General features: G+C 40.0%; 1 protein-coding gene, 1 non-coding gene and 2 pseudogenes across 3 annotated transcripts; 1 reads left to right on the top strand and 3 right to left on the bottom strand.

Moving 5' to 3' along the window:
• The first annotated feature begins 6,816 nt into the window (after positions 1-6,816).
• On the top strand, positions 6,817-6,927 carry LOC147944120 (small nucleolar RNA R71). The gene has a single exon (XR_015558779.1). It is a non-coding gene; the product is annotated as a small nucleolar RNA R71 (small nucleolar RNA).
• A 2,460-nt stretch (positions 6,928-9,387) lies between these two features.
• Positions 9,388-10,150, bottom strand: LOC147944119 (uncharacterized; annotated as a pseudogene).
• Positions 10,151-10,695: 545 nt separating this feature from the next.
• Positions 10,696-15,508, bottom strand: LOC104789327 (uncharacterized; annotated as a pseudogene). The gene is made up of 4 exons (XR_015557292.1): positions 15,354-15,508; positions 13,602-15,254; positions 12,271-12,730; positions 10,696-12,175 (listed from the first exon to the last, which is right to left on the bottom strand). The product of XR_015557292.1 is annotated as an uncharacterized LOC104789327 (transcript).
• LOC147944118 (uncharacterized) lies at positions 14,601-23,871 on the bottom strand. Its single transcript, XM_087512469.1, has 4 exons — positions 23,751-23,871; positions 23,631-23,652; positions 15,009-15,254; positions 14,601-14,844 (listed from the first exon to the last, which is right to left on the bottom strand). Exons 1-4 carry the CDS (start codon positions 23,869-23,871, stop codon positions 14,601-14,603), a joined length of 633 nt encoding a protein of 210 aa, XP_087368595.1.
• Between the last annotated feature and the right edge of the window lie 374 nt (positions 23,872-24,245).

Genomic DNA, 24,245 nt, shown 5'->3' with positions numbered 1-24,245 from the left:
TGCAAATGGGAAGTGAATCAAGCTCAATCGGATTCAAGGGTAAGGCTTTTTGGTAGGATGGTTTCAAACAATATCATTGGGCGGTTTCTCTCAAAAGATGGAATGCTAGACAGTTGTGAAACTATCTAAGATTGAGAACCATTAGGGCATACAAAACTTAACTCTTGATAATCTACCCTTTTGTCATTCTCTCTCCTTTTTTATCAAACTCCCTAGAGTAGAACTACCCATAACCTTGATTTTAACTCCCTTTTTTTTTTTTACAATCTCTAAGGTTTACACTTGAAACCTCTAGCTAGGCATGTCAATTAGGGCCAAAGCATGCGGGCTGGCCCGGCCCGGCCCTGAAAAATACCGGGTTCGGCTTAAATATATATGGCTAGAAAAAATCGGGCCTTTCGGGCTCAGCCCGTTCGGGCTATAGGTTTTTTTGGGCTTAGCCCGACCGGGCTCGGACCAGCCCGAAAAGCCCTTTAACAAATATATTTGTAATTTTTTTTAACATTTTTGTTTGGTTGTAATATTTGATTAATAATTTATTGTAAATAAAGTTTAAAACCCTAATCCTAGTTTTCATATTTACTTAGTAACCTTACTCAATACTTAAAAAAAAAAAATTCTATGATATTTTATATGAATTAGATATTGTTTTATTTGGTTAAAGTATTAAAATTTTATTTAGTTTTAAACTTTTTCTTTTAAATTAAGTTGACTGTAGTAAATATAGATGAGTTAGTCAAATTTTGATTGATTTGTTTTATCTTTAAACACTGTTTTTAAGGTTTATAAGTTTGAATTTTTGATCTATAAGATAAGCCCAAAAAAGCCCGAAAAGCCCTATAGCCCTGTTAGGGCTGGGCTCGGGCTTTGAAATATAGGCTCGAAAGTATTTCGGGCCAGGCTAGGCCGGGCTCAAACATATGCGGGCTTTACGGATTTCGGGCCGGGCCGGGCCAGCCCGATTGACACCCCTACCTCTAGCTCTTTGTTTTTTTTTCTTTCTTTGCTAAACTCCTAATAATATTCCTATATTATTTTTATTATTATTTTTTTTCTTTTTCTTTTTCTAGGAGACGATAGCAAGATCTTTTTTTTTTTTTTACTTAGAGACTTAGAGCTAATTGAACCGAACCTTAGGGACTTTCTTCTTTAATTTCTCTTTTATTCCTCAACCCAACCCCAAATAATCATGCTAACCACCTATCTTTCAAAACTGATTCTATTAGCTAGTCCAAATGATTCTAAACTTAGCTAAAAAAAGAGCCAGTTCTTTGTCGTTCTCAATACTCTCAAGATTTCACAACCTATAGCACAATGAAAATGCCTCACTCAACAATTCACAACAAGGTTTGAAAGAAAGGTTTGGGTTCAAGGGTAGGGAAAACAAATCGGGTTAAACGAAAAGATTGGCAAAAGTGGAGTGTTAACCCGAGTTTAGAGTTACCATGAACAAGTATTCAAATTCCATAAGCAAGATAATTTAAGTTCAGGTTAAGTCCAATAATATAGAAATGATGCAATGTTCAAGCAAGTGGAGGAAGCTTTCAAAAGACACAAGGTTTTAAACAAAGATTTTTCATTTTTTCCAAAGATCAACAATGAACTGTGATTAAAGGATATAACTTCAATCCTAAGGTTTGACTTTAAACAAGGTGGTTTTAATCATTGTCCCCTAAAATGCATATGCAACAATCCTATATGAAGCAGTCTAGACTCAATCATAATAATGTAGATGCAACTACATGAACACTCTCTTTTTTTTTTTTTCAAATTTTTTGGGTTTTTTTAATGTAAATAGATGCAGACTCAAATGAATAAAACTAGCATGCAAAAATTTGAAATAAGAGAATAAGAAAATAAAACACAATGTTATATACATTCTTAGACCCTCCCCCAAACTTAAATTACACAGTCCCTTGTGTAGATAAAAGTCTGAAAAAGAAGTCTGAGAATCACATAAAAGGAAGCAAAATACTACAATGGTATAAACAATGGTTTGGATGAAGGTGGTATAAACAATGGTTTGGATGAAGGTGGTACCTCATGGGTTGGTGAAGAAGGAGATTGTGGCAGCCTCCATGCTTGCCAACGTGTACCCAGGATCGTCACCGGCGTCAGCAGGCGCTGGGATTCGCTCATCAGAGAGCTCGGTTATGTGCACGGACGACTTGCTTGGACCAGCATCCGAGGGGTTGATCGGGTAAGGCATCGCGTAGCTCATCGGATAGAGCATTGGATAGTACGACGGATATAGTGGGAGAGGTCCAAAATGGTCACCAGTGTAGCTACTCGCAGGGTGCATCGAGTACGGCATCGAATACGGCCTCTGATAAGTCGGAGGGAAAGGTCCCGAGTGGTCACCCGAATGTGTGCTCGATGGGGGTATCGGGTATGACATCGTGTACCCCGTCGGGTTAGGCGTTGAATAGGCATCTGAGTGGCTTCTCCGCGATCTGTCGGGTTTCGTGACACTCTCCTCTGCTTGGGGCTCGTATGATGACGCTCTGTGATGCTCTGGAGGTGCCAATCCTCGGATTCCTCCTACTGGTCCGCTTCTCCCCATCCATGTGGGTGCATAAGCTGAAGTGGGAGCTGATGTACAGCTTGCCTTGTCTTGCAACTCCCTGATATGACCTCCCATCACCTTCACTGTGCCGGTAAGGTCCCTCACTTTCCTAGCTAGGAACTTGTTCATCCTCTTCAACCATCTGATTCTCTTGTGAGCTTCTCTCACCCTAACTGGTTGCTTTTGAGAGCAAACATACTCCTCAAAATCATAGTCCTCTGAGTTTTCGCCCTGTCCTTGCCATGTTGGCTCTCTTTCTTCAGCTTCGGACTCCCCTTCAGGGTTGTATAGCTCCTCCAATGGTGGCATGAAGTCTATGTTCTCCCCAAGCTGGATTTTGGTGCACATGATGTTCGGGCAGAATCATTTGAGTAGCTCCGACTGCTGGATGAACAAACTTGAAGAGCAACCTATCATTTGGCCTCTCATAGGCAAAGAATCTCGCCAATGTAAGGTAGTCGATGTCTAGCCATCTCGGTTCATGTACCACTCCCTTCAGGGGCACATTGCAAGCTACCAAAATTGGTGTGACCAAACCTCCTATGGAGATCCCTCCAGATCCTTCCCTCCTCTCAGTTTCATTGCCAAGATTTCAAATACAAGAACTGATCAAGCAAGACAAAGACCAAACTTGTATCCGCAACATCTCCTACTAGCGGTCTACCATCCCTAGCATTATCTAATACTCCACACAAGGCAATGCCTAGCAGTTGGAGCTCATGATCATTCACATTCCCAGTTTCCTTCTTAGCAAATAGAGTGCAGGCTAGGGACTTTTGAAAATACCTCAAAACATGGCTCCTTATTTGAGCAGATTTAGAGCTTGTAGACTTGTAGGGAAGCTTATCTCCTATTGTCAGCCATAGGGACTTCATCTGCTCCTTACTCACTTCCATGTTTTCTCCACTCCCTGCCTTGAAACCATACACCTCCTCCATCTCCTTGAAGGTGAGTCGGTATTCCTTGTTGCGCACGGAGAAAGTGATGAACCCGATCCCCCCATCGGGTAGTAGGGTCGGGTGATCTTCAAAGTATATTTAACCATAGCGTGGAAAGGAAGTGAACCGTCTCCTCCTCATAGGCTTTGAGGTTGGTTCGCATCATCTGGCCCAGGTGGCACATGTCAAAGAGAAACTCGACATCTCTTGCGATTCCCAACTGCTTCATCGTTTCGCGGTGGGGGTAGCGGGTCCCAACGAAGCTCATCTTGCGGAGGACCTTGAAGAGCTTGGCTGGAGTCTCCACCTCCCTTTGCTTCAGCCTCCTCGATGCCAACCGGGTGCGTTCTCTCTGCTCCTCTTTGCGGTCATGACTCTCACCCTCCGTGTCTCGATCTTCCTCTTCCGCCGCCCTCTCAGCCACTTCCTCAGCCTTTTTAGAGGCTGGTCTCTTCCCCTTGCAGCTGCGGCTCTGCTCCTCAGCCGTGAGGTTTTGTTCTCATCCGGTTCTCCTCCATCAACATCTAAATCAACCTCCATAGAGTCTGTGATGGTTCGCTCGGACATAGACAGGTCCCTACGTCGAGGAGATCTGCGGACAGCACTCGCCACCGGGTTGGTGAGCGAACTCGGGGGCCTGCACGATCGGTTGCTCGAGCACCTGCTCTGGTGACGGATCGGGTTGAGCATCGGGTTGGAGAATGGAAACATCCACTCAACGGCTGGGAATGCAAAACATCTCATCCTCCTCGGGAATCGCGAGCATCGATGCCTTCACCTCCGGTTCTAGCAGCAGCGGAGGTTGATCTTGTCTCCTTCTTTTGGTAAGTCTTCATCTTGGGAGCCATTGTTGAATCCTTGAAAGTAAAAACAGAGACTAAGCCGAGATTAATAGGGTTAGTCCACCAAGATTGAAAAAATCGATTTCTAGTGAGAGAGAAGAAGTTTGGAAGACAAAGAGTTTTAGGGTTTAGAGAAAACTTATGTAGTTGTGGAGTTGGGGCTCATTAAATAGAGAGGATTGGCTACTTGGGCTTCACCAAGAGTGGGCTAGGGTTTGGTGGAATTCGGACTCCACTCGCCACCCGAGTGGGAACACGACCAGGCGCGTCGGGTACGGATTCGGGTAGAGCCTCGGGTTCCCCAAAATCTCCTTTTTCCTTTTTTTTCTAAAAATATGTAAATATATAGACTTATAGAAATAAATTATTGTAAGAAAAATCTAAAATAAGACAAAAATAATTAAAATGAAATTAAAAGAAAATAAAGGATACCTTTGGGACTTCTTCCCAAGTGAGCTTGTTTTAAGTCACTAAGCTTGACTCTTCTTCATGCTCTTCAAGCATGGGTTTTAGGAGGGAGAGGTTTTGGAATTCTCTCCATTGTAGCAGGCTGATTTAATGGATTTTCCAGGTCTTGTCCAGGTTCCACAACAAATGTAGTTTGGACTTCTTTGTGATGCTTGACTCTTCTTTGTTTTGTCTGGGTGGAAAAAGCTTGACCATCAATGGTTGGCATCTTAATTCCCTTCTTGATGCCAAATTCCATTTTGAAGTGCTCTCCATGCTCAATTCTGATCTTCCCATGCTTCTCATCAATCACTGCTCCTACTGTTGCCAAGAATGGTCTTCCTAGGATCAGTGGATTGTCTAGTTCCTTATCCATATCAAGGATCATGAAATTAGTAGGAACTTCCACTCTTCCAATCCTTAGAGGCAAGTTTTCCAGGATACCAATGGGGTGTCTGATTGTTCTATCAGCTAGAACCAAATACAGACTACTCGGTTTAAAACTGCTGAAACCCATCTTGTTGGCAATTGAAAGTGGCATGATGCTGACTGAAGCGTCCAAATCGCATAAGTAGTTATCGAAAATCCTAAGGCCTATTGAACATGGCAAGGTGAAAGAGCCGGGATCTTCCAATTTCTCCTCAATTTGCAGTTCAGGATCTAAACACACTCCACTCCTCAGAATTGCATCTCCAATCTCTTTGACAGCTTCCTTTACCTCAATCTCCAGCTTAGCTATCTCCTTGATGATTTCCTTTCGAAGTTCGTGTGGTGGTAAGAGCTTAGGAGATGAGGCCTTTCGTTTGGACATATGCTCTGCAAGCGCCTTTAATTGGATGTCAAGAGCAGCTCTGAACATTTCCTCTAGTTCCCCTTCCTCAACTGCAGGCAGTTGAGGTTGATCTATCATCTGAACATCTACCTGATGTATCATCCGATCACCATCGTCGGGTATGTCATCGGGTTCAGCCTTGGGTGGTGCATCGGTTTGTGATTCTCGAACCAGTGCTTGATCATCAACTCGATCAGTCTCCTCGGGTGAAGGCTCGGGTTCATACTCGGATATGTAGTACTGGTACTCATTCATCCCATAGTGATCCATATCCTCTCCATCTTGAACATCGCTGTCCTCAGTGAGGTAGTCCTCAAAATCATCATCAAGAAAGATGGCCTGGGCTGTGGCATAATCTTTTGATTCTGAAGAGCTTTACCGGGAAGCTGGTTGAGTATTAGAGGTGGTTGGGTGTTGTGTTGGCCTTCCAGGTATCTCAACTTAGTGTTGAGAGAATCATACTTGGCATTCAGGTCATTATAGCCAAAATCGATCTTGTTGCTCATCTCCGCGAACCGTTTTGCATTGTCCATTGCAGCCGATGCTTGACTTTGTATCATTTGCCGAATTAGGCCGCGTAGGTCAGCTTCCTGAGATTGGTTCTGCGGGCCTTGCTGTGGTAGGAATCCAGGTGGTGCAATTGGTTGGTGGTAATTGCCAGGATACTGCTGCTTAGGAGCATAGCCTTGATTGTATTGAACAAATGGCTTTTGCTGGCCTTGGTTGCCCTGGACTGTGGAAGGATAGATCTGGTCTTGAGGATTTGCAACATTCGGGTTACTGTATGACAGATTCGGGTTTGGTTTGTAGTTGTTGTACACTTTATTATAACCTCCTTGGTTGTTGATGTAGTTCACATCCTCTAGCTGAGCAGTCTCCCCATCTTGTTGCTGAAACTAGTCTTCCTCTGTGATTGCACGGACATGCTGCTGCTGGTTTATGAGCCTATCCAATTTGTCATTGAGGGCTTTCATGTCTCTCTTGTACTTGGCATCATCCTCTCCAGAAGAGCGTATAGTGCGATCATACTCTTCATTATAATACCCATCAGATTGGGCTAAGTTCTCCACTAGATCCCATCCTTCATCGACATCCTTGTTGAGGAAGTTACCATTACTTGCGGTGTCCAGCAACATCCGTATCTTAGGGACCACTCCTCGGTATAGTGTACTTTGCAACAAAGCATCGCTGAATCCATGATGCAGGCATCTGCTTGTGTGTCCCTTGAAACGTTTTGCCAACCTTCACTGAACGTCTCATTTGCTTTTCTAGAACAAAGCTGGAGATGTCATTTTGCAGTCTTGTGGTTCTGGAGTTGGAGAAGAATTTGGCTAGAAACGCCTTTTTGCATGCTTCCCAAGTGGTGATGGACTCCTTGGGAAGTGATTTCTCCCAAATGTGTGCTTTGTCTCCCAAAGAAAAAGGGAAAAGCCGGAGTTTGAATCCATCTTCACTAACTCCGTTTATCTTTGTTAGGCTACAGAGCCTATCAAACTCATCCAGATGGTCCAATGGGTCCTCTATTGGCAGTCCATGAAATTTGTTGTTTTGTATCATCTGGATGAGACTACTCTTGATCTCAAAATTGTTTTTCAGAACAGCAGGTGGCACAATGCCATTTCTTTGAGTGTGAGTAGATGGATCATCTCCTGCTCCTATGTTGGTCCTCTCTTGAGGAGCTGGTGGACCATTCTGATTGTTCATGACCTCCTCAATTGTAGTTTGTTGTGGTTGCTGGACTTGTTGTTGACAGAGTAACCTTGGTCTGTCGATGTTGTCGATGAAAGGACTCAAGTGTTGGCTACCCTTGGATCGTGTTTACATGCACAATCAGTTAACCAAGTAAGTACACGAAGGTTTACCCGATCCAGGTGATTGAGTGACGGGTCGGGTGGGTGCTCGGGTTGTACCTGAAATGCAAAACAAACAAACACGAAAGTAAACAAGTCAGTTCCGAACCAAAGTATAGAATAGAACTTGATCTAGCAAGTGCTGAAATCTTAAAGGTAGCAAATTAAATTCAACCAAATGGCAACGGCGCCAAATTGATAACAGGATTTTCATCCAGGGTATCAATTCCCTATGCAGTTGTAGTACAAAGGGTTATCAATCCAAATGGTTGTTATGCTAGCAGATAAGATATGATCAGAATCAAGCAAGTCAAGCCAAGCAAAAATTGGGGTTTAAACTAACAATCCTAAAATAATCAAAAGAAAATAAATAAGCAAGAACCACACGACCTAAGCACTCGATGCAAGCATTCGAGTACAGGATCGGGTGGAGAGATCGGGTCAAGAAGTCAAGTATGAACAGCTCGAAGGTGTACACGAAGCTGGTGATCGAGTACCAGTTTGTGTAAGGGATTGAGTTATAGAATAAAGTTAAACAATAAAGACAAGAAAGCTCCTAAGGATGGGGTAATCGACTCCTAAGTGTTCCTGACCAGTATGGATGTCCTACATGCCTCAAGCAAATATTCCCTAAACGATGAATCTCTAAAATCTTGTTAAAACACTATCGTGATAGAAACAATCAACCTTGATCACTCCCCTACCCAACTCTCGTTGGAGAAACATGACCAAGCAGGCAATACAAACCGATTCATTATTGTCAATAAACTCCTTACACATCTAATCTCTTAGGCTAAGTGAGTAAATCTTTAGCATTGATTGATTCAAGCATTTCAACTACATCTCATGATGGTTAAACACCCTAATCTAATATCAACATCTCGATCTGAAAATAGCATTAAGAACACCAATCTAGAAAGGAATTTATATAACCTAAACAATCAAGCTAAGACATCCTAACCAATCAAGAACACATATTTGTCTATTCCATCCCTAGAAACTTTATTTCACTACTCAGATCTCATTGCAGAAAGTATAAAAACACAAATAAACGAAAATTACATTGTATTGAAAATAAGATAGAAGTAAAAGAGTACAGAGTCGAAATCTAAAAGAATAGCAAAAGAAATGAAAAACAAATCCTAACAAAGTGGAAAAAGAGTTTGAATCGCTCAGTCTCTCGCTCAGAAGCTCTCGCTCTCTGTTCTGAGTGTCTGCGGCGTGCTAGGGCGAGAGGAAGAAGAGGGGGGTTTATATATAGAAACCCTTTTAACCTAGCTGCCCAATCCTGCCCGAGGGTCTGCTCGATGCGGTGCACGAGGATGAGGTTGGGTTGCTCCTCAGATAGGTCTTCGGGTTGTTCTTCCTGCTCTTGGATCTCCTTCGATCGGGTTGAGGTTCGGACTGTTCTTCCTGATCAATAGCTCCTTCGGGTACATGCTCGGATTTGACTTTGTTTTTCTCCATTTTAGGCTCTAGAGTACCTGTTTTCATCCAAAATGCACAAACGCAAGAATGCAACACCCTAAATGGCCTAAATGTGAATTCTTACAGTTAATGACCTAAAAATGCTAAGGTTAGGGTATAAATAATGCAAAATATGGACAAAAAATGGTGTCTAAAACATTTAAATTAGAGAGTTATCACATGCAGATCATGTTGAACAAGTGTAGATCATGCAGATCATGCAGATCATGCTGAAAAAGTGCAGATTATGTTGATTGAGCAGTCTAAATTATATGCTTTAATGGTAAAAGCAGATCAAACAGTGTAAATCATATACTAAACTGTAAATTATTTAGAAACACATCCAATTCAGCAAATTTATTTAAACAAATGATAAAATTCTTGTAAAATAAACATAATTTTTTTTAATATAGATTATTTTCTAAATAATTTCACAATTTGAAAACATTAAACACAAATTATCCAAATGCAACAAAAATAAAACTTAGAATAGTTTAATGGAAATTATTTTGATTTTCCCATAACATATCTGCAATATTTTCTCTAATGTTTGTCATTTAATCTCCATCAGCTATAGCTGTAGTCTCCATGCCACCTTCATTATTCTCTGAATTTGTGTCGCTAATATCAGTATGCTCCATTACTTCAGCAAAATCTTCATCGAAATAATTTGAAATTCTGATAAAGTTATATAGTCCCATTGTAGCCATCACCACTCTTTTTTGAACATAAGTGTTATATCTAGGAAACTCACAAAGGATCCTCCATTTCTTCTTCCGAACTCCAAATGTCCTCTCGATGACAGAACGTAGTGATGCATGACAACGATTAAATAGTTTTTGTTTGTTTCTAGGAGGAGGACCATTGTAGAACTGTGACATATGATACCTAACAACCCTATTCTGTGAAGATCTACAATGAGCCAAAAAACCTTGTTTATTTGGATAGCCAGAATCATCTACATAATATTTGTCTGCATGAGGCAAGAGTAATTCAGCATCACTATCTTGCGCCATCGTGCGAACTGCTGTATCGTGACATGATCCCGGTGCTCCATTCCAAACGTATGTGAACATCATATTCAAATCACATATCCCCATTATATTAAACGAGGTTCTGTCATGGTGATTCCAATACATTCCTTGGAGTTCAGGTTTAACTTTTACACATACATGAACTCCATCCATGGCTCAAACAAATCCACTAAAATATGGCCAATATCTTCGATCCATTTGCAGTCGTTCAGGAATTCGACGTAGTTCTTGTCTCGTTGGAGTCTTGATATAATCACAAAAAAGTAACTCAGTTGCTCTAAGGACTTCAAAAAATGCTCTTTACACTGTCTCTTGCGTTCGTCCAAATCTCAATCCAACATCTCTTTGAACTTCACTGTGGCCACATATTCGTAAAAACATGGCCACTCCCTCTTCGATGCTTACATTCATTGTAGGTTGTAACCCATAACTCATTTTTAATTTGTCACACAATGCTCTAAAAACATCAAGTGACATCTTAGTAATTGAAGACATGCAGTATTATCTTCTTGGACTCGACGCCATATATTTTTCCATCCTAAACCGTTATATGTTTGCACTGGACCTCTTTCAAAATATCGATTATAGTATCTCAGTGACGGTTGAATTATTAACTCTTCAAATTGTTCATTTTCCTGATTCCACAACTCAACTCTCTCATCATAGTTCAGATTGTGGGCACCTTGTGATCGCAACTGACATATACGAAATGCCTGAAATTTTATAAAGACAACATAAAACCAAATTAAATTGATGAAAATTACATTATTCAATAATAGTAAAAACATAACATAACTTTTAACAACAAAGTACAAATGTTATAACTAATCATCATATCCTGAATCACTTTGCTGATTTTCATTTAAATTTGGTACTTCTTTATTTCCCCAAATGTTGAATAATCCTCCTCGTCTACGTGATCGTGATGTTTTCCCTCCTGATGATTAATTTGTGAAATTGAATTCTGGTGAAACTCCTCTAAAAAACATTATCGAAAGAGGGTACTTCTACTCCATGTGAAACTCTTTGTTGAGCATTTGTGGTAGTCTCTACTTCTGTTCCTAGTGAGAATCCATGCTGCACATTTGTTGGAGGAATACATTGTGGAGCATTTTGTGATGAACCCCTGTGTTGAGTACTTGGTGGTGAAGTCCATTGAGGCGCATTTTGTTTTGTTCTCCATTGCGGACCAGTTGGAATTGTACCTCACTGCAGAGCATTTGGAAGTGTACCGCACTGCAGAGCATTTGGAAGTGTACTCCATTGTTGAAAATTAGAACCCTATTGTGGTGCATTTTGAGGTGTGCCCCATTGTTGAAAACTGGGACCCCATTGTGGTCCATTCGGAGGTGTACCCCATTGTTGAAAACTCAGACCCCATTGGCCACCAAAATTTTGACTCCATGAATTATTACTACCAGATGGACTTCCAAAAGTAAAGTTGCTTGGATTAGGACTTCCACCATTTTGCCCAAAGACTAACCGCTTTCCCACAAATTCGCTGTCCCGTGTATATCTAGTTAAAGCTTGTAAAAAGCGCAACTTATCTTCCGTGGTTCTTTCAGCTCGATCAATAAAGTACTTACGCCAAAATCTTTCTTCTTTAAATGCATGAATGCAAGCCCAATAAAAATCTGTGTCACTCGGAAGCTCCAACAATTCAAATATCTTGACAGCATTATCAAATTCTTCGTAATCATCTTGGTCGAAAAAATTTGGACGTAATCGTTGTAAACTTTGGTGCTGAAACTCTCTGAAACCATTCATTGTATCTGTTAGGGTTGCCTAAAACGACTGTTTTCTACGGCTTCCTAATGAACCACTTCCAATAGTGATTCGTGAGCTTCCTGCCCCTTTTTGTGAACTACTTCCCCGTCTTAGTCCACCTTGTTGTTGAACTCTTGAAGCTGCAGTATGAATTGGAGGAGCATGTAGAGAATTATGTTGTAAATGATCCTGGGTGAATTCATTTGAGGGACGTGTTTCATTGTTGATATTAACGCGATACACCTCTTCATTTTCTTGTGTCTCAGGAACTTGGCTCTCATCATTATCTATACCCTCATTCATTAACTCCTCTCTTCTTTGGTGCACAGAGTAATGAGACTGTGATTGTACCTCATGTAAGATGAAACAATGTTGCATCACATCCCAAAAGTCAGGCGCTTTTCGTTTAAATGATTTTACAATCTTACATACCTGTTAATAAGATTACAACATTTTAGTATACAAGTTTAATGTATACTAAAATTACTAAATTTATGTTGGTTGTGAAAGATATTTTAAATACTTACTTCATGATCTTTCCACCATGAATCAGATGCAGATATAACGGATGTAACAAGATCAACTGTTATTCCCGTAAAATTTTGCAGAAGTTGCTTGTACTTCTTGTATTTTCTTTTTAGTTAATCAAATTTTTCTTTGAAAAATCGATAGTTTATATTTAGATTGAACTCCTTGTTGAATTTTTCAACCAAGAACTCTCTTCCAATGGGTGTAGGATCTTTCAAGCAATAACCATTCATGGCAATTGCTTGATTGTACAAATCAATAAATATTCTTTCTCGACTATAAGTCCATTTGAAAGTTTCTTCGATCTACAAGTTTGAAATTTTTTAAAAATTTATTGTACTTAAATTCTAACTAAAACTTAGACAAAGGTGTAACTTTATATCCGTGCTGATGTTTCTCTAGGAAAATTTGTATCTTCTTGCATGGACGAATTTTTGTTTTGTCTGCGGTTAGCCATACCTACAAATACAATTTTAATTTGATTTTTAGTTATTATATATAAGAGAAAATTTAGAAAATACTAACTAATATTTCCTCACCAAAAAAACTGATAACAACTTATTTATCTTAACTTAGATAAACTACTATATCTAACAATAAATCTTATAGTAAATTTTACTTATGATTGAAATAAATGATTCCAAAATTTTTTTTAGAACAATATTATTCTACAAAACTAAGTGAGACTTATAAATAATCTACAAATTAAGTGAGACATGTGCATCTATATATCAGTATAAGAGACTTATATATATGTACTTAAACATTTTCATAAGCTTTAAAAGTTTCTGAGAAAATAGATTTACAATATTCTAAATGATTATCTAATAGTAATTATTGAGTTCATAGCACATTTTTTAATCTATAATAAGAATAATTATCTATCTTTAAATCTGATTAAATAAAGATTTATGTATATAAATTTTTCTAACATTTAATCCTATACAATATATATTCATATTATATTATTAATATTAGGAGAAAATATACCTAACAATTATGAATAAATATGATAAAGTAATCATAATTCCATGGAAAATATCTAATAACTAAGAAAATATTTTATCAAAAAATTAAGAAAAATATTAAGCACCACCATATATAAAATCAGCATTCGTATTACATGTAAAAAAAACTAAGAAAAATATTAAGAACCACCATATATGTATATATATATATATACATATGTATACAAATATAAAATCAGCATTCTTATTACATAATTGGTTGAAAAATAAGACAGTTTACAATAACTATTATATAACATAAATAGAACTACTAACATATTATATAGCATAAATACATTTATTTATGAAATAAAAATAAATACCTTTCAACAAAAGAATATGGAAACAAGAGGTGATAGGTAAAAGCTTTGATTGTCTTTTGAATTCTGTACAAAAAAAAAATTGATGTTACAACAAATATTATATAGCATAAATAGAACTACTACCATATTATATAGCATAAATACATTTATTTATGAAATAAAAATACACACCTTTCAACAAAAAAATGTGGAAACAAGAGGTGATAGAGTAGAAGCTTTGATTGTCTTTTGAATTTTGTACAAAAAAAAAATAGATGTTACAATAAATAGAAAAATAAAAAATAAAAAATGTTTATTTATTAAAAAATATATATTTTATGGAGAGAAGATGAATGGAAATAGAATTGATAGAAATTTGAAATATTTGTTTTGTGTTGGTTGTAAAAGTGAAGAAATGATGTATTATATAAAGGGTAAATTTGTTGAAACTGTGGGGAAAAATTTTGATCTGCCGATGGACAGCTTCAAAAAAGTTGTGGGCGAGTTAATGGGTGTTTTTCCTGCATTTATGGCTAAAAAGACAAAAAAAATTGAGAAACTGCATTAACTTTTAAAAAAAAAATGTTGAATTGTGCTTTTATGACAGAAGAACTGTAGGTGCGGATCCACTGCATTTTATCTGCCACCCCATTCAATGCCTTAGCCTTAGAAAGAAGACGGTAACCTCAGAGACAAATCAGTAATGTCCTACAATCTTACCAAAGTAGGAGATAAACATATAAGTAACCTCAAACACGGACCTCCAACCAAACGCCGTCGACCTCTGATGTGCTTGCGTCATCACTAGCGAATTGATTATTGGCTCGGACCCGATCCATTTCCGTCCCAATGATGTCAAAACACGTCCGGATATTTGTCGGGAGATCCAATCTCACTTTGTGCTTGCCGACGGTTAAGTCACCGATTCTGTTGAGATCCATGCCACCGGAACTTGGTGTGTCGGATAAATTTACAACGAGCGTTCACCGGGCTGAATCCATATGGTCGGCCATCTCTTAGTCAGATAGAGATGGTGTTCTCCCATGGCGAGATATTCTCGACAAATTTGTAGTCGAACTCGTCTAGAGCGTTATCGTCATCAACGAGAGGAAAGTATGTGGCCCTCCATGCAGTCTCCCAAGCTCCGTTGGTCCTCGCAAGATAGTGGATGTGGAGAGGAACAGAAAAACCACCAAGTAGACTTGAGCAATCGGTAACAACATACACGTAGGCTCTGTTTTGGAGGGGTCGCTCGTAATGACTCCTTAACGAACAACAACGTTTGGTACAGGGAACTGAATGTTGAGGGGTGGAAGGTCGTACCGGTCCGTGCTAACAGGATTGTAGAGAAAAATAGTGTGTGCAGACTAGGGGTTGAGGTTAACCGAGTCAGAGGCCACAACCCAACCTAGGTGAGAGCCTAAGAACCGAGCACCATGGAAATGGTAGTCGATGCAGCGGTAACGCCTCTCCCGAAGCGGATCGTAGAGATAAGCTTGAGCTGCTCCCCTTTCATGGCACAAAAGCCATGGCTCGTCACCACGGTATCCTCCTTCCTTGAGAGTAGGTAAGGTATTTTTCCAGTGCGTGTTCATCAGACGTAGCTCATGAGCTTCCACCATGTTGAACTTTTTGGGATCACCAATTGTGAGCATAACATCACGAAAACTTTCCCTATAAAATAAAGGACGAAGAGAGAGATTAGTTACATTTGATTACTCTTCTGCAAAACTAACAAAATCGAGAACTGAGATAGGGTTGTTAGAGACTTACAGGTTGGAAAACATTATGAGAGAACAGAGGCGGCGAGGAGTTAGGAGATCAAAAAAGAGAAGTGAAGAGAGGCGGTGAGGAGCTAGGGGGGATCAAGAAACAATAGTGAGAGTGACTTGAAAAGATAATGAGAGTGTATTATATGTAGAAGAGGAGTCCAGATTATAAACAAACAAGAAACACTAACTTTCTCACCCCAAAACAAAATAAAATAAAATAAATAAATAAAGAAAACATAATTTAAAATATTTGAAAATGACAAACAAATTTAATAACATAATAATAAGTCACATATTTGCTATATATTTTTTCTGTGCTTTTTATTCATTATTAGCTGTCATATGGACATTCAGGCCCTGATTGGAAGCATGGTAAAGTGCGTATTTCAATACATAAAAACAAAACAGTATTTAATGTTACCAATCATAGTTTTCTTCCAATAGTGTGTATTTTTCCAAAAAAGTGAAAACAACTCATTTGCGTTTTTTAAACCATGATAAAACACAATGGACCGCCTTTGTTTATCACACCACCAAATACCTAGCGGATTGTTTCCAAAAACGCACCAACTACAGTAAAATAAATTATATAGTTTATGATTAATAAAAGGAACAATAATTAACATATTATATTTTTTAAAATATCTCTATGTTAAACATGTTTCTTAATTTAAATTTTTCAAATCATTTTTAAATCATTAATTTTTAAATGTATGTTTTCACTATTTTTGTTATTTTAATGAACAAAAATTAACATGATTAATTCAAAATAAATTTTGGGTTTTAAAGTTCATAAATAATAAATGAAAATACAATTCCACTAACAATAAAGAAAAATTTTTACATTTGTAAATATATTAACATGATATATTTGTTTTTAATGTTTATTTATAATATATAATTATACTAGTTATTAATAAAATAATACTAAATGTGCACCACAAATAGATTTTTTACCAATCAAACATTATTTTATACCACTTATTTTGCATTAACCGCACTTGTCCTGCAAATATATATGTCCCACACGTACCGCAGTTCAACCATACTGCACTATCAAATCGTTTGTACCGCAAAACCAAATCCGATGTTACCATTCGGACTCTAAATATGTAGTTACGTCTATTTATATTCAAAGGTATATGCAAACGTATAACGTATGTAGGTTCAAAGGTATATGCAGGAGCTTAATTTATGTATGGGTGTTTTCCATAAATACAGTCTAACTACCATCCTGGAACTGGTGGCATTAATCTAACGTTATAAAACCTGAAACACATGCCACATTTAATTTACCTTAATCCTATAATATCTGTTTTTTGCCCCTCTTCCAATATTTTAAAATGACAAACAAATTTAATAACATAATAATAAGTCACATATTTGCTATATATTTTTTCTGTGCTTATTTACTCATCATTAGCTGTCATAGGGACATTCATGCCCTGATTGGAAGCATGGTAAAATGCGTAATTCAATACATAAAAGCAAAACAGTAGTTAATGTTACCAATCATAGTTTTCTTCCAATAGTGTGTGTTTTTCCAAAAAAGTGAACATAACTCATTTGCGTTTTTAAACCATGATAATACACAATTGACCGCCTTTTTTTATCACACCACCAAATACCCAGCGGATGATTTCCAAAAATGCACCAAGTACAGTAAAAAAAATATATTTAATTTATGATTAATAAAACGAACAATAATCAACATATTATATTTTTAAAAATGTCTCTATGTTAAACATGTTTCTTAATTTAAATTGTTAAAATCATTCATAAATCATTTAATTTTTAAATGTATCTTTTCAATATTTTTGTTATTTTAATGAACAAAAATTTACATGATTAATTCAAAATAAATTTTGGGTTTTAAAGTTTATAAATAATAGATGAAAATACAATTTCACTAACAATAAAGAAAAAATTTACATCTGTAAATATATTAATATGATATATTTGTTTTTAATTTTTATTTATAATATATAATTATACTAGTTATTAATAAAATAATACCAAATCCGCACCGCAAATAAATTTTTTATCAATCAAACATTATTTTATACCGCTTATTTTGCGTTAACCGCACTTGTCCCGCAAAACATTTGTCCCGCACATACCATAGTTCAATCGTATCGCAGTATCAAATTGTTTGTACCGCACAACCAAATCTGCTGTTACTATTAGGTTCAAAGGTATATGCAGATGTATAACGTTTGTAGGCTCAAAGGTATATGCAAGAGCTTAATTTATGCATGAGTGTTTTTCATAAATGCAGCCCAACTACAATCATGGAACTGATGGCATTAATCTAACGTTATAAAATCTGAAATACATGCCACACATTTAATTTACTTTAATCCTATAGTATCTGCTTTTTGCCACTTTTCCAATATTTCAAAATGACCAAAAAAAATTAATAACATAATAATACGTAACATATTTGCTATATATTTTTTCTGTGCTTTTTTACTCATCATTAGCTGTCATAAGGACATTCAGGCCCTGATTGGAAGCATGGTAAAGTGCGTATTTCAATATATAAAAACAAAACAGTAGTTAATGTTACCAATCATAGTTTTCTTCCAATAGTGTGCGTTTTTCCAAAAAAGTGAACACAACTCATTTGCTTTTTTAAACCATGATAATACACAGTTGACCGCCTTTGTTTATCACACCACCAAATACCCAGCGGATTGTTGAAACAACCCTTCCTTTTTTTTTATATCATATAATATAATTCTCTAGTGGTCCCATACCCACTAACATCCTAGCAACAATCAACAACAACGGATAACCAAAGAAAACAATTCCATTAATCCAACAAGAAATCCAACAATAATAATCCAATAACCAATAATGCAATAATCCAACCAACAATGAATAACAAGTTCCAAAATCCTACAATGTTCTATCAACTCAATGCTAGCAACATAACAGTAGCTAGACCACAATCAATCAAGCCTCTAGAACATCCTCCTCCTCATCGCCTTTGATTCCACGATCACACTTTTCCTTTATCTGCACACCACAAACAACAATTGAGATGCGTAAGTATTATCATAAATACTTAGTGAGGCCGTCCTCCCATCTACTAGGTTATACACACAAGCATATGAGACCCTCAAGTTTGAGCAAGCAAACAAAACACAAGCAATACATTAAACCAGGAAAACAAGTCTCGGTTGAGACTGGTGTCGACCGATGCTACAAGAGAGGTGCCGATCAATGCCACAAAATCCGGTGCTGACCGATACTGAAAAGTGTCGATCGATGCTTCACCAAAAAGGTGTCGATCGATGCTACTCATTAAGGTGTCGATCGATGCCACTTCTGCCGACACGATCTGCGCGAACACGAACGTCAAACTTCCGTTTCAATCCACCTCGAAACTGTGTCAAACAAACCCAAACACCTCAGGAATCACTGGGAATCACGAAAACAATGAACCCAAGCAAGCAAACACCACAAACAACAAAGAAACACCCAAATAAAAGAGATCTCATGCTTACATCAACCATGGTCAAGCACTCACCTCAAATACAGTAAGATTGGATTGAGAAAACGATGGAATCAACACCTCCAGGAGCTTCTCCTTCGTTCCCAGCAACAGCTATCACTTCTACAGCCTCAAATCTCTCCCAAAACACCAAGAACAAGCCCAGAAATTCACATAAACGTTTTCTTTCCTTTTTCTCTCTTTTCTCACTCAACGGCGACACAAGACTCTTTCCCAAAACCCTTATTTTGTCGTTTAGCACTTATAAATACGATAAGGGATTTTAACTGAACCAAATCGAACCAAACAGCAATTAAAACAAACCCGACCAAACCGGGAAAACATGGTGTCGATCGATACACCAAGGGTGTCGATCGACACCCACACCAAAACTACAAAAATTGGTTCGCGGATGTTACAATTCTCCCCCACCAATAAGGATTCGTCCTCGAATCCCGCAACACCGTCCATCCGTCAAGGACCTCCGTGCCACCATCAACACAGCTCGCACGTCCTCCGACCGGACTAATTACCGTCAGCCAAGGTTTCCCGTGCACTGTCGCAACAGCCCGCACACCTCCGACTGAACCATGAGGTCTCCCTCTAGCGAATATACTCACATCAAAGACACTATTTGCTCACAACTCAGTACTTCCCCCGTCCGTGGTTGCAACCAACAAATCATGCCGGCTCGCTATCAGGCCAATCGCCTTAAGCTACGGCATCCAGGAAGTCACTCACACACACTCCCCCCGCTCTCGGGTCGCAACCCTCGAGACATACCGGCTCAATGCCGAGCCACGGCTCACAGCTACGGTATCCAGGGAGTCTCAAATATCCCACTCTTGGGTCGTCACCCTAAAGCGCGCTCTCGGATCGTCATCCGAAGCAACATACCACTCCCACTCTCTGGCCACAAAGTCTATCGAGCTATCGGTATCACATGAGTTGGGCCCACACAGCCTTGAGCAAAAAAACAAATATGATGCCATCGAGTATCTCCCGGCTAGATCTACCTCAACACTTCCCACAAAAATTCCCCTTTTAGAAACTTTCTAATTCTGGAAACCTTCCTTTTGTGGAAACTTTCTATTTATGGAAACTTCCAAAAATAGAAACCGAGCTATTTCTCTTTTTCCCATGACAACAACAGTCAACATAAAGAAAAATACTCATCTTATTTATCTCAAAAATGTCATAATCGTTATAACCTCAACGAAAATACAACAGAAAAAATAAGATACAACAATCTAATTCATCAACCCGCATCCCGAGATCCACCTCATCTTGGTACTTAGTCGCACAACCAACCACCCCTAAACGACCAAGTATCAAGAGAGATGGGCTGGAATACTCCATACCCGCTCCAGCCATGGACTACAACTCGGACCAGGCTAGACAAGCTCAAGTCGCGGCCTGCTTCTCAAACCACTTCTTAAACCTTGCCTTCATCCTCGCCTCGGGCTCCCAAGTCTGCTCCTCTATTCCATCACAGTCCCACAAGACTCTCATCAAAGGAATCTTCTTCTTCCGAAGTTCCTTAACTCTCCTCCCGAGTACCCTCAACGGTCTCGCCTCCAAAGTCATATTTGGCTGAAGATCCTCAGGAATCTTAGGCAACGACTAGTCACTCTCGTGAAGACACTTCCTCAGCATCGACACATGAAATACCTTGTGGAACGCACACATAACCTCAGGCAACTCCAGCCGGTATGCCACTGGTCCCACCCGCTCAACCACTCTGAACGGACCCATGTACCTCAGACTCAACTTAGTCTCTGTCAATGACCTGTTCGGACCCCGCAACATGGCCATCTTGAGATACACTCTATCACCAACCTGAAACTCAAGATCCTTTCTCCTCTTATCAGCATAACTCTTTTGCCGATCCTGAGCCTCCCTCATGTTCAGCTTCAGAACCCGAATCTTCTCCGAGGTCTCCTGAACAAAATCCGCACCATATATGCTCCTCTCCCCCACCTGAGTCCAACATAATGGTGTACGACACGGCCTCCCATACAAAGCCTCATAAGGAGCCATCCCAATACTAGCCTGGTAGTTGTTGTTGTAAGCAAACTCCACCAAGCTCAAATGATCTACCCAATGACCACCCCAGTCCAACACGCACATCCTCAGTAAATCCTCCAAAATCTGGATCGTCCTCTCTGACTGACAGTCTGTCTGAGGATGGTAGGCTGTACTCATATGCACCTTCGTGCCCATCTGTGCCTGAAACGCCCTCCAGAACACCGAAGTGAACTTAGAATCTCTATCAGACACAATACTAGCAGGCACACCATGCAATCTGACTATCTCCCTCACATACTTCTTGGCCAAAACCGCTGCTCCATCAGTTTTCTTGATGGCCAGAAAATGTGCAGACTTAGTCAAATGGTCCACAATGACCCATATCTCATCAAACGTCCTCGACACAGGCAAACCCACCACGAAGTCCATCGTGATCAAATCCCACTTCCACTCTAGAATGGGCAAACTCTGTAATAAACCACCAGGAACCTGATGCTCCGCTTTTACCAGCTGGCAAGTATCACACTTCGCCACCCAGTCAGCTACATCCTTCTTCATCCCTACCCAGTGATAATATCGCTTGAGGTCACGGTACATCTTGGTCGCCCCTGGATGAATAGAGAACTTGCTCGAATGAGCCTCTCTCAGTATCTCCTGCCTCAAATCCTCACCCTTGGGCACACAAACTCGACCATGCACAAGGATAGTACCATTAGCAGAAACCTGATACTCCGAACCCGCAGCCTTAGAGGCATTCACCAGCCCCTCATCGCTCTCCTGAGCTAACCGCACTCTGCTCAACAAATCCGCTCGATCAGCTGCCTCCAAACCCAAAGGTTCCTGTGAGATAGCACACAAACTCAATGCACTAATCTCACCTACCAATGCCTCGATATCCTGCTCCTGTGCCGAAGCCACCTGCTTCCGACTCAAGGCATCTGCAACTAGGTTAGCTTTACCAGGATGGTAAGCTATGTCCAGATCATAATCCGCTACTAACTCCATCCAATGCCTCTGCCTCAAATTCAGCTCAGGCTGAGTAAAAATGTACTTCAGACTCTTGTGATCTGTAAATACTTGTACCTTCCCACCATACAGATAAGATCTCCAAATCTTCAGAGCAAAAATCACTGCTGCCATCTCCAAATCATGAGTAGGATAATCAGCTTCATGCTTCCGTAACTGCCGCGAAGCATAGGCTATAACCTTCCCTTGCTGCATAAGCACACAGCCCAACCCCACTCCATAAGCATCCATAAACACAACATAAGGCTCGTTCTGCTCAGGCAGTGCTAACACCGGCGTGGTAGTCAACATCTGCTTGAGGCTTGATAAACTCACCTCACACTCCGGTGACCATACAAATGAAACCTCCTTCCCTATAAGCTTAGTCATCGGCTGTGCCATACTCGCAAAACCCCGAACAAACCTCCTTTAGTAACCTGCTAACCCCAGAAAACTTCGAATCTCAGTGGCGCTCTGCGGCCTCGGCCACTCCCTGATGGACTGAATCTTCTCTGGATCCACTGAAACTCCCTCAGCTGAAACAATGTGACCCAAGAACCCTATCTCACGCTGCCAAAAACTGCACTTACTCAGCTTAGCAAACAACTTCTGCTCCCACAGCTTCTCCAGAATTGCTCTCAGATGTACTGCATGCTCCTCAGAACTCTTGGAAAATACCAGAATGTCGTCGATGAAAATGATGACTGACTCGTCCAAAAACTCCTGAAACACGCTGTTCATCAATCTCATAAACGCAGCTGGCGCGTTAGTCAACCCGAAAGGCATCACCACAAACTCATAATGCCCATATCTCGTCCTGAAGGCTGTCTTCCTCACATCTGCCTCATGTATTGGAATCTGATGATAACCTGATGCCAAGTCGATCTTGGAGAACCAAGTAGCACCCCTCAACTGATCCAACAACTCATCAATCCCCGGGAGAGGGTACTTGTTCTTCACAGTGACTCGGTTCAGACCCTGATAGTCGATACACAACCGAAAACTCTCGTCCTTCTTCTTAACAAACAACACCGGTGCTCCCCACGGTGAACAACTAGGACGGATAAAACCCTTACTCAACAAATCCTCCAGCTGCTTCTTCAGCTCTGCCATCTCTGCTGGAGCCATCCTGTAAGGAGCCTTGGATAATGGCATCGCCCCCGGTTCCAGTTCAATAGTAAAAGGATCCGACCGAGATGGTGGTAATCCCTGCAATGACTGAAACACATCCTCAAAGTCCTCCACTACCGGAATACCGCTAACCATAGACTTCCCCACTGACTCTAGCATAGATATAGTAACCAGATAAGCCTCACGGCCTTTCTCGATCATCTTCCCAGCCTGAACGGCTGAGATCACGAGACTCCCCGAAGTCGGTCTAATACCCTGAAAAACCAACTTCCCTCCTGGACGCTCAAACTCCACTCTACCCCGATAGCAATCCAAATGCATCTTATGCCGGTGCAACCAATCCATCCTGAGAATCACATCATACAACTCCACTGGACTGATAAGCAAATCCACTGGCCACGACTCTCCTGCGATCTGAATATCAACTCCTCTAGCTCGTCCAATGACTCTCAGGAACTTGCCTCCCGCAACTCTGACAACTCCTGTACGCTCCCCGGAATCCCCTCTGATCCCCGCACTCACTACACACTCTGGAGTGATGAAGCTATGAGATGCTCCAGAATCAAACATAAAATGGGACTAAAACCCGCCCACCGACAAGGTCCCTACACAAACCTCATGTGTTGAGAACCTAACCCTTGATCACAAGCAAAAACAAATATAATCTGAACTATTGAATTGACCAAGTTCGAATCTCAGAAGTTATACCTGTGATCGCTCCTGCACTAGTGCCACCGGGCTCCACAGTCGAGTACACCCGCGACGTCGGCTCGATCCAACCCACCAGCTGCACACCGTGCTGCACACCCTGCTGCACTCCTGGCTGACCACCAGCCTGCACCGCAGCTACTGCCATCTGATGCAAATTGGGACAACGAGGCTTGATATGCTCCGTCTCTCTGCAGTAGTAACACACACGAGTATCTGTCCGCGGATCCGACACCGCCCGCTACTCTGTCACTGCCCGCTGCTCACCTCTCTGTGGAAATTTGTGTTGGGATTTAAGCGGAAGAAGTTGAGAAGGAGAGAATTGTCGGCAAGAAGAAGAATGAGATAAATGTTGTATTCCATAAGTGTGTTATACAAAGGTTTACATAAGACTATTTATACTAAGGGAAACTAGGGCTACACCCTTTACTACAAATCACATAAAAGAAAAGAGATAAGGAAAGAGAATTGGTTCTTCCCAAGAGTGAAAGCGACCCCTCCTTGTTTCCTTAAACGAAGCAC

This window comes from Camelina sativa, chromosome 5, assembly GCF_030686135.1.
Source record: "Camelina sativa cultivar CO46 ecotype springtype chromosome 5, ASM3068613v1".
NCBI classification, from domain to species: domain Eukaryota; kingdom Viridiplantae; phylum Streptophyta; class Magnoliopsida; order Brassicales; family Brassicaceae; genus Camelina; species Camelina sativa.
The sequence above is the reverse complement of the archived record's forward strand: the minus strand, read 5'-3'. Positions and strand labels throughout refer to the sequence as shown.

Bases quoted from the DNA above. Each gene is read 5' to 3' on its own strand.
- LOC147944118 (XM_087512469.1), bottom strand. From the start codon at position 23,871: ATGGCAGTAGCTGCGGTGCAGGCTGGTGGTCAGCCAGGAGTGCAGCAG. The intron at 23,653-23,750 runs GTGGCACTAGTG...CTTGTGATCAAG, and splicing joins GTACTCGACTGTGGAGCCCG to GGTTAGGTTCTCAACACATG. The intron at 14,845-15,008 runs GTTCTTAGGCTC...TTGTTCGTTAAG, and splicing joins TACCATTTCCATGGTGCTCG to GAGTCATTACGAGCGACCCC.